This window comes from Cervus elaphus, chromosome 5, assembly GCF_910594005.1.
Source record: "Cervus elaphus chromosome 5, mCerEla1.1, whole genome shotgun sequence".
Classification (NCBI taxonomy): domain Eukaryota; kingdom Metazoa; phylum Chordata; class Mammalia; order Artiodactyla; family Cervidae; genus Cervus; species Cervus elaphus.
This window is the reverse complement of record NC_057819.1, coordinates 59758155-59775101: the sequence shown is the minus strand read 5'-3', so window position 1 is coordinate 59775101 and position 16947 is coordinate 59758155. Positions and strand designations below refer to the sequence as shown.

The 16947-nt window shown below is 50.2% G+C and overlaps 1 protein-coding gene across 2 annotated transcripts in view; it reads right to left on the bottom strand.

The window, feature by feature from the left end:
* Positions 1-2717: 2717 nt before the first annotated feature.
* Positions 2718-16947, bottom strand: part of ARHGAP10 (Rho GTPase activating protein 10) — a 358558-nt gene continuing 344328 nt past the window's right edge. For both annotated transcript variants that reach the window (XM_043902572.1, XM_043902573.1), the window contains exons 21-23: positions 9984-10136; positions 8575-8666; positions 2718-3412 (exon numbers count right to left, since the gene is read on the bottom strand). In XM_043902572.1, the coding sequence (XP_043758507.1) occupies positions 3324-3412; positions 8575-8666; positions 9984-10136 (334 nt within the window). In that variant the 3' untranslated portion in view covers positions 2718-3323. The remainder of the gene's footprint in view (positions 3413-8574; positions 8667-9983; positions 10137-16947) is intronic.

The following is a 16947-nucleotide window of genomic DNA, read 5'->3' as shown; positions in this document are numbered from 1 at the left end:
GGGGGTACACAATTCAACTCCTAACAACCCTTACCCACTACCAGCCCCCAGAAGCAAGACACTAAAGGAGAAAGAGTGTGACCAGCTTACTACACTTGAACAAAGCTCTCTGCTCCTGACAGCCTTCACTAAGATAACTTCTCCTGGCTGAGTCAGTCCCAGTAAAGAACGTATGGGTTGAATGTCCACCACCAGCACAATCAGTGGCCTCCCCGCCTCCGCCACCCAGTACTCCCAACTATAGATGCTTCTATTGCTACAAAGAAAGAGCAGTTATAACTGCCCCCCCCCCAAGGCCATCTGGCTTTGCTCTCATCTGGCATGTCCTTTCTGGGTGCAGAGACCCTCAGGGCCAGCCTTTTAGGGACCTCATAGAATGCAAGCCCCACTGCAGGGAAACAATCTGAGTGCCCTCTTTTGCTCAAAGCCCTCCCGCCCCCCAGTCATGCTTCTGAATGAACACAGGATGCCAGCTGGTGGAGGCAGGGCCGCTGCTCAGCCAGCCTTCCGTAGGTGCTCAGGGAACTATACCCACACGACAAAAACAGAAACACCCACCACCACTCTCCTGTGTCTCCTGGGGAAATGAAGATCTGCTGGTAGAAGAGAACTCCTCCCAGTCCCGTTATTAAGCGCACTCTGGGCCAGGCCCAGGAAAGCTCCCCGGCTGGGGGCCACCTGGTACCACCTACTCCCAGAGGAAGACACCCCTACACTCCACTCCCCTTTGGCGTAACCCTGTTCTTCCTGGAACCAGCACAGAGGAGTCTGCAGGGCTGGGGGAGCTCTTGCAGCCAGCCCTATCCTGAGGCTTCCCTACTGTTGCACTGTCATCCTACAGAACACAGGTGCCCCGACAACAAAGATGCAGGAGACTCTCACATCAGTAACATCAGATGGTGGCCCATGGCAGCGGGGACCAGAGCAGCTGACTCTCACATCAGTACAGGCACTAGCATTGCCCGCTAACTGAGCATATGCTATCACTTCCGCCCCAAATCTCTCAGTATCCTTGGCTTTTCAGGAGGCAGGAACAGTTCAGAGTCAATTTAATTTGCCCTAAACCACACAGGTAGCCAGTGTGTGTGCTAAGCCACTTCAGTCGTGTCTGACTCTCTGTGACTCTGCAGACTGTAGCCCACCAGGCTCCTCTGTCCCTGGGGCTTCTCCAGGCAAGAATACTGGGGTTGCCAGGCCCTCCTCCAGGGGATCTTCCCGACCCGGGGATCAAACCCAGGGCTCAGTTTCTTTACCACTAGTGCCATCTGGAAAGCCCACATGGGCAGCCAGCCCTTAGAGCAATTTCCATGACCGAGGGAGTGGTGATAAATGTACTTTGGGAGCTAACGACAGCTTGGGGGCAACAGCAGTGAGCAAAGGCATCAGTCTCAACTCGATAGGTCTTCTGTTGACTGCCCCGTGGATGGACTCCGATGAAGAACACGGTTAGGAAATCGCTGCAGTGCTAATCTGAGTCCACTCGCCCTGACTGCCCACAAGCTTGCGCTTTCCCACAGAAATGGGGATGTTTGCTCCAGGCCAAGCTTCTCTCCTCTACATCTAAGCAGCAGGCAGGAGCAGGGAGGCGGAACTCCAAACAGGTGCCATCCCCACCCTCTTGCCAGCCTGGCCCGCAGCCCCAGGCCCAGCCTTTGTCTGGGGCCCTGGGCCCCCTGGCAGCCCCAATACTCTCCACTGGGCCCACAGTTCAGCATTTTCAATTATATTTCACTAATGGCAACACACTCCAGTATTTCTTCCTGGACGACCCCACGGACAGAAGAGCCTGGTGGGCTACAGTCCGTGAGGTTGCCAAGAGTCGGACATGATTGAGCGACTAACACTTTAGTCAGAAAGTGGATACTTCTCGATGGGCCTCTCTACACTCACCTGACCCCACACTTGACACCTTCCATGGTCCAGGGGAGGCGAGCTCCAAGCTGATAACCAGCACGCCGGGGTCAGCTCACCTGGGGAAGAGGTGACAGACACATCCTTCCAGGGACAATCTGAGGGGAGGACTGGGACAGGCCAGGAAGCCTCTGTGGAAAGAGAGGTGCCGGGCCCCGCGAGCAGCCCCTGGAGCAGGGCTGGCTCCACAGTGCTGACCCTACAAATGAGCTGCACGCTCCAGGAGCTCCAGGTGAGGGGCAGAGCGGTCCCCTCTTCCCGGAGAGGTTGGTTCAGGCTGCGCCTGCAAGTCAGGCTGAGAAGCAGAAGCATCACTTGGCGCACCCTGTGTGCGGGGATGTGGCAGAAGTTCTTCCAAGAGCAGGTTCTGGGTCCACAGAGCCCAGACCGCCCTATAGCCCAGCTTAATCCAGATGGAGAAATGGGCACTGCAGTCTGGAAAACAGAGGCAATGGGATTTGGGGGCGGGGGTCGTGATACAGGGCTGTACGCAGCAGCTCATCAGGAGGCTGCCCTCACACACAAAGCTCTGGGGAAAGCACCCCAGCTCCATCCTGGCTGGGCTCCCCCAAGGCCCTCTGAGGTAGCTGGAGGGGACCCGCCAGGATCTTACCTGTCAGAGAGGGGACCCCTGTCCCCAGAAACACGCCCCGTTCCAAAGCAGCCAGGCTCCCGGTTAATCCATCCTACCTGTGAGCACAAGTGGGCCAACCCCGGGGGAGAGTGCAAGCCCGCCCACCAGCCACACCAGGAGAAGTTACAGAGCGAGTGAGTTCCACCACCTCTTCCCCACGTGAGGACACGAATCCCATAGTAAATTATATTTTATTCCATGTACAGAAAACTCGGGTTGGAAAGGGGGTGCCGGGGAAACAGCACACCAGTGAGCAGCACGGGGGAGAAGCTGGTTGTGAGTCCGCAGGTGCCCTAAGTCAGCGAGCGTGGGGTCTCCAGGGCGGGTGGCCGTCCATCCAGGCAGGAGCCTCGGTCTGCTGGCCTCGATACAGAGACCAACGCAGCCTGCACCTGCCCGCTGCAACCCGTCAATGACGCCCACCTTAGGGGCACATCTGGCAGCACAGTGCCCTTAGGTGTGAGGGGAGGTGTCCCGGGACGTGGCCGCCAGTGGGGCAGGTGGGCCAGCAGAAGGTCGCCCTCCCCCTCGCTCTAGAGACCAGATAATTTAAAACCACAAGTCCCCAGGCGTGCCAGACACAGAGTCTCTCCTGTACATCTGCACAGCCTTCTCCAGCGGCTCGGATCCGCACCGTGCAACACCGTTCTCCCCCCGGCTCAAGCCGTCTGCCCCCGCTGCCCGCCCTGGAGTGTCCAGGTGGCCATGGTCCCGCCTGGGAGGTGGACGGGGCTCGCCGCTCCCAGCTGCTCTGGGGCCAGGGTCTGCGGGCTGGGCGCTACAGCAGCTTGACGTAATTCTGTGGAATCAGCCCCCTCTTGCCATTCAAAGTCCCCTCCAGCCAGCCAGGCTCCCTCGAGGTTTGCACTGGAAAGGAAGAAACATCCCTTGTTATCAGAATGCCCCAGCTACTTGCCACCTGTGAAATCCCTGCCCCGCTGTGCATCTCCCCCAGCTCGTCTGGTTACAAGTCTGCACGAGAGTTATTTATAGGGGCTCCCTCTGCCCCCGGTCACCCCAGCCTCTATTTCTCCTCCCTACGGAAGCCTCCTAACCCATCCTCAGCATCCGGTCAGGCTCCTCCTACACCACAGTGCACCAGGGAGCTCAGTGAACCTTCCAGAACATCCAGCTGATCACAGCACGATCCTCCACTGTCCGGAGGAACAAACCCCAGCTTCTACTGGCCTGGCCACCTCCCCACCCGTCCTGACTCTGCCCATAAGCAGGTCACCCGCAGGGAATCGCCCAGAGAAGCCCCCAAGTGAGCCTCCAGGCCTCTGCATGGGCAGTGCTTTCCACTGACACCTTTTCCCCCCACTTCTGCACAGGGGATTCTTCCTCTTCAGAGACCCCCAGACACCCGCTCCTCTGGGAGTCATCCTCGGCCGTTCTCAGCAGTCGCCAGGCCTCACCAGCATCATCTGGGTGCCCCATCTGACTGGCACCCGTGTGGGGCGTTCCTGAGGGCAGGGGGAGGCCTTCCACACCTGGGCCAGTGTCGGGCGACTCCAGGTCCCACAAAGAGCCATAACAACACGCAAGACAATGACCACAGGCTGGACAGCAGCAGGCATAGGGTCTAAGCGCTCATCACCAGGTCTGGATGCATCTGGTCTCCCCACAGCCATGGGGAGATCCCAGCTCAGGCCAGACCAGGAGCAGACATGGAAGCCACGTGCATAGAAGGAGTGCAAGTGTGTCCCGGCCCAGCAGAACAGGTCAGGAACTGGCCGAGCACTGCAGCCGTGACCACAACCCATCAGAATATGGCTACTGTGTAGCTGAAATCCAGCACGTGTGCCCAACACACAAAAGCTTCATGGGATAATACTTCTATGTTCAATGCACTTTTTTTTTAATGCACTCTTTCCTATTTTTCAATGCTGACTGCAACTCAGCAAATGGAGTTCAGAACCCACTCCTGTGTAGCAACCCACAGTCTGAGCTTTACATGGCTGGTTCTCTGCGCTCACGCCCATCAGATATCTGCTGAGGCACCCCACCCGCCCTCCAAGACCACTCTCAATGCTTCAGACCAGGTCAGAGAGCTCATAAATAACCCCTACACATGCCTTGTGTATGTGTGTACGTGCACGCACGCGCATGTACATGTGTGTACTGGGGGGGACGCGGGGTGTCTCATGAAAACATCATCTGCCCTGAGACCTTACACACACAGCGCCTGCTATGGGATATGGGAGGCACTGCCCCAGAATAACAACTTAAGCGTTAGGCATCTCAACACTTCATGGCAAATAGATGGGAAGAAAGTAGAAGCAGTGACAGATTTTATTTTCTTGGGCTCCAAAATCACTGCAGACAGTGACTGCAGCCATGAAATTAAAGATGCTTGCTCCTTGGAAGGAAAGCTATGACAAACCTAGACAGCGTATTAAAAAGCAAAGACGTCACGTTGACGATGAAAGTCCATATAATCAAAGCTATGGTTTTTCCAGTAGTCATGCACAGATGTGAGAGGTGGATCGTAAAGAAGGCTGAGCACCGAAGAATTGATGTTTTCATACTGTGGTGCCAAAGACTCTTGAGACTCCCTTGGACAGCAAGGAGATCAAATCAGTCAATCCTAAAGGAAATCAAACCTGAATATTCATTGGAAGGATTGATACTGAAGTTGAAGCTCCAAGACTTTAGCTACCTGATGCACAAAGCTGACTCACTGGAAAAGACCCCAATGCTGGGAAGGATTGAGGGCGGCAGAGGATGAGATGGTTAAGACAGCATCACCAACTCAATGGACATGAATTTAAGCAAATTCCAGGAGATAGTGAAGGACAGAGGAGCCTAGCATGCTGCAGTCCATGAGGTCACAAAGAGTGGGACATGCTTTAGTGACTGAACAGCAAAGACAAAGGGTCTTCCATTGTCTGTGACCTTTAAGAACCTCCCTAAGAAACAGTCAGTCTGGGGGCATGGGTTCTGAACGTGGTCCCCATGTATATTTGCTGCTGCAAAAGAAGGGGCCAGAGCTGCAAGGCATGGAGTTCACATCAAATGATATGCGAGTATGCTTGTGGAGAGGGAGGGTGTCAACACATCAATGGCATCTCTGGGGTAGCTGGCCTGGGGGAAGGCCTGAGGAACACCCAGTACTCCCTGGGTGCCCCAGCCAGCCATCTAGACCAGCATCACAGAGCCCCAAATCTGAGGGCTCTGTGCCTTGGCTCAAATTGGAGTCGGGTCCACAGGGCACCAAGTGAAGCTCTGTGGTCAGCAATAGCTTCCTCAGATGTCTGTACTGCAATCGTAGCCCAAAATGCTGCTCTGACACATTGCCACCCATGAGAACATCCTTGTGGATCAGGATGGAGGATCTGAGGCAGAGAGAACTTAAGGAACTTGTTCAGGGTCGCCCAGAAAGTGGAAAAGCCAACTGACCTTGGGCAGGTAAGTGCAGGGTTGACAATCCATAGCTATCTGCTCTCAATCACTCTCCTGTTCCCGAAACACACTGAGATGCATGTGTGTGTGCATATATGTATGTACATGTATACACGGATATGTCTGTGTATACACACACACATATATAGAAAGAGACACACACACACCTGTGCACACACTGTTTTTCTTAGAAGGACTCCTGCAAGCCACCGAGGTACTTTAGAAGTGGAGAGCTTCATTCTCCTGCATCAGGCATCTGCTGACCTTTCCCAATATCATCCATGCTGGCAGAACTAGATTTGATTGAAATTCTGACTCCTCCTTCCTATGTCTTTGTGCCCAGAGGAGGAGTTTCTGGACCAAGTATGTGGTCTGAAGTCCTGGCCAGCAGTGGGTTCAATGTGAGCATCTGACCTCATTCTGGCTACTGAGCCACGAGAACAGATAACCCAGGAAGGAGGCTGGGAGAGGTTTTCTCATACTTACAAAAAGAACACAAGGATGAGGCACACCCTTCCTGCTATGGCTGAATGTGCCCATGATTCCCAGGACCGGGGCAGCCTTCCCACCCCACTGGGGGAGCAGCCAGGGCCCCCTGTATCCCGGCTGAGATGCACACACTGGGCTTTGGTGACACCCTTGTGACTGGTTAACCAGCCCTGGAGCTCCCTGCCTGCAGGCTTCTTCCTGTGTGAGGGAATCCATTTTCATGACTGCATTCACCAGTTCTATCCGTTTTTGTTACCTGCAGCCAAAGGCACCCTAATAGATACATCTTCCACCAAGGTAAATATCACATGAGCAATGCTGTGTTCAGGGGTTCCTAAGTGAATCTAATCACACCGCGTCACAAGCGGTCCAGTGGCTAAGACTCCAAGATTCCCCTGCAGGGGGAGTGGGTTCAGTCCCTGGTGAGGAACTAAGATCCCACATGCTGCACATGTTGTTCTTTACTCACCAAGTGTCTGACTTTGTGTGACCCCATGGACTGTAGCCTGCCAGGCTCCTCTGTCCATGGAATTCTCCAAGCAAGAATACTAGGGTGGGTCGCCATTTCCTTCTCCGGGGGATCTTTCCAACCCAGGGATAGAACCCACATCTCCTGCATTGCAGGCAGATTCTTTACTATCCAAGCCCCTGGGAAACTCCATGCCATACATGCTGCTGCTGCAAAGTCACTTCAGTCATGTCTGACTCTGTGCGACCCCATAGATGGCAGCCCACCAGGCTCCCCCGTCCCTGGGATCCTCCAGGCAAGAACACTGGAGTGGGCTGCCATTTCCTTCTCCAGTTCGTGAAAGGGAAAAGTGAAAGTGGTCGCTCAGTCATATCCGACTCTTCGTGACCCCATGGACTGCAGTCTACCAGGCTCCTCCATCCATGGGATTTTCTAGGCAAGAGGACTGGAGTGGGGTGCCACTGCCTTCTCTGATGCCATACATGAGGGTACAGCAAAAAATAAATAAATAAATAAAAGAATTCATCTTCATTTCTTAAATGGCACGTTTCAAGGCTCTCAGCTTTCCCTTCTGCTCCATGGGTGTCAATATGAGACAGGCCTGGAGCAGGGCAGCTAACTGACCACAGTCTCCTGGCCAAACTGTATGCGTGTATGTTACAGTGGCAGGAGACTGGTCTTGCTTCTATTCTTAAGAACAAAATTTCTCCACGGAGTATAATTCTGTCACATGTGGGGTTTGCTGCTGTTGTTTGTTTGCTGACACTGTCGGTAGTCTCTGGCGCTCCAGAGGACGTATCCCACAGATATAGAAATCTCTAAATGCGGCAACTTGCTTTCTAAAACACAATCATCGGCACATGCCACATCACTGACAATATAGCACCAGGCGTTATGTTGATACACTCCATCTCTTCCAAACATTCTGGCTAATCAACCATTCCATTCCAAGCATCAAAGGTTCTTGCTGCTTCTCCAGATCTCTTTTGGGCAGCCACACCCCCACACAACATCACTGTTTCCATAGCAACCGATGATTTTCATAATGAGGAGGACTGGGAAGGAAGAAATCAATGGGGAGGGAAGAGACACACATGGAACCACAGGAGGAATTTGTGAAATCTGAAACCAGGCATAGCTCCTAAAATGCTTACGTGTGACTATTAAACACACAAATAAAATCTATACCCTGGTTTCAGTATGCAAAGTCAATACCCACATCGAGAGATTCAGACACAATTCCAATGAGCAAACTCATGTCGAGCCTAAGAATGTAAGGGAACGATAAACCAAAATCGGTTGACGATAGCACTTGCCTGTAACTCAAGGCTGACAAACCCGAAGTATTTAAGAGGGTTGGGGACTCGGAGGAAAACAGAGGGTGCAAATTAGAAACATTTCTTGATTTCACATTGCACCAGCTTCTCTACATCGGGACAAAAATGCCCTTGAGAGTTAAAAAGTTTGGAGAAAAACCAAGATTAAAGCAGAAGTGGGCACGCACAGGCCCTGGTGTTCAGTTCCCAGGAGCCATGTGGGCTGGCCCTCCCCATCCAAAGCAACAAGCTCCTGACAACCCCACAGCCAGGGACCGCCTGCCTGCTCTGGGCTGCAGACCCTCTGTGAGGGCAGAAAGTGACCTCCCGCAAAGCTCCCACAGGACACTTACCATCCTCAAAGATCGCTCCAATCTCGAAGGACAATTCCGAGCTGTGCTCCGCTTCACAGGGGTACACCGCCCGGGCCTTCCGACTGATGACGCTGAAGAGGGAACGTGTGAGACGCACAGACCGCAGCGTGAGAAACCTCACCTCTCCCCCACCCGCGTTTCCCAAATCTCATCTCTATGACACCCCGCAGCAGTGCCTTCCAAAAGAGAGACTAGCGGGAAAGTGAACATCGTGAAACCATAGCACTTGACGAGTTTCAAATTCAGATCACCCTTTTAGGGAGCCCCTCTGAGAAGCTCACCCTGAACCTCTTCACCTAATTCTCCTCTGCGCTCAGTGGGATGCCCTTTCCTCTCCTTCAGTGTTACTAGTGCCACGGGGCATGTTTATTTCCAATGCATTTCAGTTTATGGATTAAGGAAAAGCACCAGTGTCTGGAGACAGGGGCGAGTCAGTTATGGGTAGAGACACACAGATAGTCAGTGGCTCCAGCCACGAAGCGAGGACACAGTCCTGCACCCACGGTCTGTTTCCACGCCCCCGCCGGAAAGGGCTTGTTGTTCTCAGCTGGGTCTTCTATATTTGACCCCCTCACTCTCGCCCCTAAAAGGCACATCAGGCTCAACTTCTCTCCGCTTGTCAAAACATCCTGTGTGTTCTCGTGGGAAAAGAACCCAGTGGGGAAGGATGGAAACCAGGCTGCCAGCCAGTTGCACACCAGGGCAGAAGGCAACATCCCCTCTCACGGCAGGAGGGGAGCCACTGATGGGGATGGCCAGTCTGCTGGCCCAAGGATGGGCTTTGCTAAAGCACTCTGGCCTCTGCATCACTGGCCCATCAAAGGGCCGTATTAATTACAGTTTCCAGCGCCCCATTTATACCTGATGCAAACAGCTGACCCATTGGAAAAGTCCCTGATGGTAGGAAAGATTGAAGGCAGGAGAAAAAGGGGACGACAGAAGATGAGAAGGTTGGATGGCATCACTGACTCAATGGACATGAGTTTGAGCAAACTCCAGGAGACAGTAGAGGACAGGGAAGCCTGGGATGCTGCAGTCCATGGGGTTGCAAAGAGTCAGACATGACTGAGCTACCGAACAATACTTACCTTCTGGAAAACAAAGCATGTGTGCTTTCTACTTATGTATAAGGAGTTCTTCCAAAAAAACATGGTTTCATAAATGCACGACCAGAACCAGAAAGGGTAGGTTCAAGCAGGTCTCACATAAGGCAAATTTCTCCTAAGAAGGTACTTGCTCTTGAACCTTTAAGATAAGGTTATAAATATCCACAAAGTCCAGGAGACGGGAAGCTTTTTCCATGCGGGGAGCACAAGAACCCGCTCAGGTTGATCAAGCCCCTCTGCGCGCCACCCCCATAATTCTACATCACACTGAAAACTACATACCTTTCAGGTGGCTTGTCCACTACAGGGGCAGGAAGAGAGAGGGGAAAAGGTGACAGCTTGGGTGAAGGAGGTGTAACACCTGGGCTGCAGCTCGGCGTGATTGGAGATTGAGGGTTAAGCCACTGGACTGTGGATGATCGCGCCTGGCTTGGGCTAAGGGTGGAAGTTTGAAGAACAGAATTAATAGTATAAAGGCCATAGAACACCAAATACATGACACTCCATTCCTCAACAGCTAGGATGAGAGCTTCTTTCTCTCTCCAGGTGATCCAAAAAGACAGAACCCTCCCAGGTCGGTAGCCCCAAGAGCCACACCTCAGAACTGGAGATGTCTTGTTGAACTTCTCCAGGTTTATGGAGAAGATCTAGTCTTGTCCAACCTAGCATCATGTTGATTCACTAATTAGAACACCAGAATCCAATGGACAAAACAAATTGCTTGGACTTGTGAACTATAGGTGTTTTCTGCTTAGAAGGAAAGTCACAAGAATCTATAGTTAAGCCCGTGACCTATACCTCTAAAAATTCAACAGTGGCCTTTTCATGTCTAAAGTTCTTTCACCTGGTCTTATACATGTGGAAACTCATAACAAAATGCCACTAGGAATTGAGATTCCTTTAGAGTAGACAAAAAAGCTAGCATTTAAGGGAGAAACCAAGGAATAGCAAACCCCTGATAACCTGAACGTTCCCTAGTATTTGCCAATTTTGAAAATAAGTTAATGTAAACAGACAAGTAAACAGATTCATGGAAGGGTCTCTAAACATGGAGAGTTCAATAAATATATGTGGATCTGAAATAAATTATTCTTCAATGGTCTCAAAACTGGAGCCTTGGGACTATGGTCAACAAAGCTTGCCTTAAAAGTAATGCGCTGAAAGCTGCTCATTTCATTCAAGGACATTTTCAACACATGGGTATTCAGCGCAGCTACACCCAGATGCTCTTTACCTCAATTTCACCCTCTTGGGCTAAAACCAATTTCCATAAGCAGCTTCTGTCCTTTCACATCCCAGAGCCTTCTCTTTGATTCTTCTTGTGGACGAGAACACACCTCATGTTCTGTCCATTTTTTCTGCAGAAGCTCCCAGGCTATTCCTTTCTGTACCCTCTCGTCGTAAACAGGAGGCGATTCCATTCTTACTGCTCACGCCTGCGTTGCTGCTGTGGTCTCCTAGCCGAGCTCCCAGCCCCATGTTTCCCGCTCAGAGAGCTCTATCAGCCAACCTGGTAAGACCCAGTCCACCCCCTCTGCCTCCCCCAAGAACTGGTGCACTCCCCCATCCGTCCTCCAGCAGCGCCCCCAGCAGCTGGCCATTCTGCCCACGGTTCTGGTCCCCCGACATTACCCCTCCTCCCAGTCTCCCCCGCTCCTCTGCCTGTTCCAATCTATCCCTTCCCTGAGCTCAGCTCCAGCTGCCAGCCCCCCACCTCCGCCGCCCCCCACCAGCTACATCTCCTCTGGCCTAAGACACAGAACTTCACTACAGGCCCGAACAACAATAAACGGGAGTGCAGATTAGCATGGGTTGTTCTGGGATGGTTTCAGATATTTCTTTAGCCTCTGGATAATGGCAGGTTTATAATTCTGTAGATTGCATAAAGCCAGGCAGAGTGCTCAGCATGGGAAGTCTTCAAGCCACATCTGGGAACTCAATCCAGATGTTCTAACACTGTACCTGGCTTTTATCCATCGAGTGCATGAAATATTGCATGACTGACTTGATAGGCTTTTAGTACAGAGAAGGTTCCTATCCTCTTCATCAGAAAAAAAAAGTGGGCGGAGGGATGCACGTTTTAAAAACTTTACACTTTGGGGGTCTTCCCCAGCGGTCCAGTGGTTAAGACTCCACCCTGCCAATGCAGGGGGCGTGGGTTTGATCCCTGGTCAGGGAACTAAGAGCCCACACAGCCAAAAGACTACAAGTTATTCTTTGAACAACTTCTTTACAATCCCCCTGTCCAACCATTCATTTGAAAGTCATCAAATCTATTTCATACCAAGCTATAAATATATATCATCCTATAAATCCCAAGGGGGTCCGTATATCCAACAGCAAAAGTCACTCCATTCTTTAGCAGAAAAGGAACCTTTAATGGTGTCTTACTAATCAAGAAAGGACAGCGGGAGTGAAGCTCTGACAGAGAATTTAAGACCACACTTAGCCAAACAATTGCCATTTTATCTCCCAGCAATTACTCAAGGTGCTCGGGGGTGGTGGTGGTGGAGAATGAAGTGTACTACCCCACCCCCATCAACTCTTCCTGGTCATAAATAGTCAAGCGATAAAATGATGGCCATCCATCCGCTGACAGGGAGGATGGCCACGAGATGAAGACAGAGTAGCGATGTGTATATTTATAAGGCTCTTTCAAAGTGAAAGTCATAAATTTTAGAGCTATTATCTATTTCATCCTCATATCTTTTTTTTTTTTTAAAGAAAACTGTTTTGTTTTTTTGTAAAGGGAAAATACGCCTTCTAGAAAGTGAAAGAATTGTTGGAATAGCAGATGCAAAAGGCAAGGGCATATCCCTAGCTTGGCTTTTCCACCCTTTCCAGAGTCAAGCTCTCAACATGAGACTTTTTTGCTTCTTGGTTTGTTCTCTGTGATTTTTCTACTGTCTTTCAACACAGAGATGTGCTGGCAATCCCGCACTCAATGGTTCATAAAAAGAGCCTTCCAGACTTCCCACTGAGACCTAAACTTCTTTATGTGTGTGCTCTATGTTCCAGTAGCTAAGTCGTGTCTGACTCTTTGCGACCCCACGGGTTGCCATTTCCTCCTCCAGGGGATCTTCCCAACCCAGGGATTGAACCCCCATCTCTAGTGTCTACTGCACTGGCAGGTGGATTCTTTATGACTAGCACCACCTGGGAAGTCCTTCTTTATTTGAGTCCCTGGGTTTCTCCACATCTCAGAAGCCTCAGCAGAGGACTTCTCCGTGGGCACAAACTTTGCAGGCTGGAGTATTTGTAAGAGGTCATAAGACACACATCTGGGGACAGCCTCCACTGTAGGGAGGCAGCATCGTCGTATGGAGAAATGAAGTCCTGTGAGACTGGCCAAACAAGGTTCGGGAAACAGAGCGAGTGGTCTCAAGAAACTTTCCACTGGCTTTTCTGCTGGGAGCCGGGACGAGGCAGGAAGCAGTTACATAAATATACTTGAGACTGAAGACCTGACGACTTCTCACCTCAGCCAGCAGAGGCTAGAAGATGCTTCACAGGTGTCTCCAAAGCAATCTTCCCATAATTTTTTTTTTTTTTTGGAAGACAAGAAATAGTAAACGTGAGCTTTTTTAATATAAACCATTCCCTACTTTTCAGAATTTGGGTTTGGTTTTGTTTTGGCAAAAAGGATCAAAAAATATTTTTAAGTATTTAAGTCTTTAAATAGAATACTTATATTTTCTCAAAAAATAGTAAAGTATTACTTTTAATACATTATGGACTGGGGGAGTTTTGCAGAAACAAACACCTATGGCATTAATATGTCTCCAGTTGATAATGTGTTAAGATAGAAGGTCTGATATTCTCTTTCTCTTCTTTGACTTAAACATTTTAGAGGAACCCTAGGCATTTGGGACAGGGTGGTGTCTGTCCTGGTAGCTCAGACAGTAGTGAATCTGCCTGCAATGCAGGAGAACCAGGTTTAATCCCTGGGTTGGGAAGATCCCATAGAGAAGGGGATGGCAACCCACTCCAGTACTCTTGCCTGGAGAATTCCATGGACAGAGGAGCCTCGCAGACTACAGTCCATGGGGTGGCAAAGAGTTGGACATGACTGAAGTGACTAACACTTTCACTTTGACTTCAAGCACTTGGGAAAGGGCACCCATAGCAAAGGTCTAGCAGCTCTTCTCAGCCTGCACTCTAGGAGAGAAGGAAGCCCTAAGGCACCCATGTACATAATGAATGAACGCCTCTCCTGCACATCTAGAAGTGCTCTAGCTATGTACATGTTGGGAGACAATTCTACATGAATCTCTGGTGTTTATGCACTTCTAGTGAGCAGAGACTGGGTTATCTTTTCAAAGATATGTTTATGAAGCATAGCGCCTTGGAAGATAGTTTGTGTCCTCTCCTGGAGTAAAGAACAGGCTTTACCACCATCATAAAAGATCTGGTTTTCCAGCGCTCTGGATTCTCTCTTGTAGCACTCCACAGGCAGGTGTTATCTGGCCCGCAGGCCTCACCCTGTGAGAAATGCGACTCAAAGGAACCCTCTGAGGACGGCTGTATCTGTGTTGAATACAGTCTTTTAACTCTGAACAGGAGTCCCATGTCCTCCGCCAGCATTCTCGGAATCATGGCAGGCCAATGTGGGAGCTTGCAAAGCAGAATCAAATTTCTGATGTCACAGTTCTTCATGCCAGCATCCTTGAGAGCACTGAGAAAATACTCAGGTCATTTCTTGTATTCTGTGGTTCACAGAAGAACTCTGGCTAAAAATGTCCTCAAGTAAAAGATCAAAACTGATAGTTGATCCAAGAATAAAAAATACTACAATAATAAAACATAATAAATATGCTAGAATATAATAAAATATTTTGAATGTTCTCTCTTTTCACTTCCAAAAGTTTCAGCACTTAAAAAAAAAAAAAAAACCTATTTAATTCCTTCTTCCTCCTACCCCTTTAACTATGGATTTTTGATGAACAAGACTGAAGTGATCATAAACCACTGATTTTATTGAGTAAGAAGCCACTGACCAATTATAAAAGAGCACCTCAAGTGCCCTGTTTCCTGAAAGCCAAGTTGTGGTCTGCAAAAACTAGAGGCAGAAGTCAACTCTTCCTGAAAAGCTCAGAAACCACATTTACCAAAAGAGAAATAAATTACAGAGAAAGATGAATGTGCATCTCTGCTCTCTTCCCAACTTCTCACACAAAACTGAAAGCATGGTGACTCCTCTCCATTTTCAGGGCAGAAGAGCCAACCTTCCTTTGAGGAGGAATGTTTCCTTCTCAGAGAAAAGGAAGAAATGGAAACAGAGGGTTTCACCAAAAAACACAGAGGTTTCCTCCTGCTAACTTAGAAACTCATGCTGGAAAACTTTCTGATACTGAAAGGCAACAGGGATGTCTCTGATCTGGGGAGGGGAAGGGGGTAGGGAATGGAACACACATTTATGAAAGTGATACGAAAATTCTATCCAATAACAAAAATCAACATCTTTGCTTTGACAAAACAGGTCTGTAATCCAAGGGAAAGACCCTGTAGCTCTCACCGTGCAGAGGAATAAACCCTGAACACAACATTATGACCGTAGCTATATATGCGTACGCTTTGCAGAACTTATTTTTCTGGAAACATAACAAATCGGCAGTAGATGCTGCTTGGGATTCAAACGGCGACCCAATCTCCAATACCAGACTCCACGCACCGTGCATATTAAGAAACTTTTTGGCAGCAAAACAGCACAAACATTTCAGAAATAGGGAAGGGGACTTAGGCTTTTAACTGTTGAAATTCGACAACAGCTGCACCAGTCACCAGAGCCTGTCTATCTCTAACAAATATTTCTTGCATAGCTGAGGCAGGTCAGGCCTTAGGTAGTGCTGGCAGTACAAGTACCTGGATCCAAACTCTGGGAGCACAGGGCGTAAGGTAACATTCAAGGGAGAATTTGTATCAAGGAAAGAAATGACTGCTTCTCTAAAGTGATTAAATCCCTCAAGCACCAAGATGTCTGAAGATGGCCTTTATCATGTCAGCATCAAATCAGAAGTTTGCACTGGATGGAAAGATTTTAAAACCTCATTTGCAAGGTCTCCGAGCAGAAGCTAACACATTAGTGAAATGATCTTTCATTCCAGTCCGGGAAGCATACAGCATAAGTCTAGAACAGCTGTCCTGGGCAAAAGTGTTTGAAAATGTTAATAAAGACAGAAGGAAATATTGTCGATCTGTATATTATGGGAAATCTCTGTTCAAAAACATGCCACTGCTCTTCCTGAAGTGCCAGAGAAGGAGCACTCCCCAGCCAGCACCCTGCTGGCTCCAAGTGAGGGCGCGGCGGTGGGGAGAGGCGAGCGCCTGTGACAAGTCGCCAGAAGCCACAGTGGTGGGCCAGGTCAGCGCTGATCAGTAGCAGGGCTCAAACTGGACCCTGCTCACTCATCGTTCAGGATCTGAGGACTACCAGTCAGGCCCCACGCCTGCCCTGGGGACACCCAGGGAACGACGAGCACCCAGCCAGGTGAGAGGGGAACGGCACATTGATGATCATGACGCAGCGTGATGCGGGCCATGCCGAGAAGGGCCCGGGGTCCCGCGGGGGGACAGAGGGGGAGGCAGCTGTCATGTGGGCGTCGGGAGAGACTTTCTGCCCCGAGTCGACACCTTGCTCATCAGGATTCTCACCCGCTCCCTACACCCTGGCCGTGGGCACTCCGCCAGACCCAACGTGCACACGTTACCGCACTCGTTCCGACGTGACACGTGACAAGCCAACAGCAGAAAGGCGAAGGTGACTTACTCAAGGTCATGTTGGGTCAAAGCTGCGCTCTGACAAGACGGCAAGACCTCAGAGTCACAGGTCCCTACCAGCGAGTGGCTGGAATGAAACATGAGCTGAATGGAGAGAGGGGAGGCAGGGGTACCCAGGGGACAAGACCACGGAGTCAAATGCTCCCAGGCAGGGCAACGGAAGGATTCTGTTCACACCACGACATGTGCTACTCCACAGACACCTAGGTTCCAAGACAGCTCTGGCTGGGTGCCCATCTGCAATTTCATAATCTCCTTAAGTTTCTTCCTCTTTTTGTTAAAAAAAAAAAAAAATGAGGCTGGTGGGGAACAGAGGAGGACACTTCTCACTCTCTCGGAGCCTGGAAGACAGCTGGCATTATCAGCTCTGGCTGAGGGTCAGCCACAACTCAAACATGCGACTAACAATCTCCTTGGTCTCAGTTTCCTTGGCTAAAGTGAGAGTAATTATTAAGAAGCTGGCTGGCAG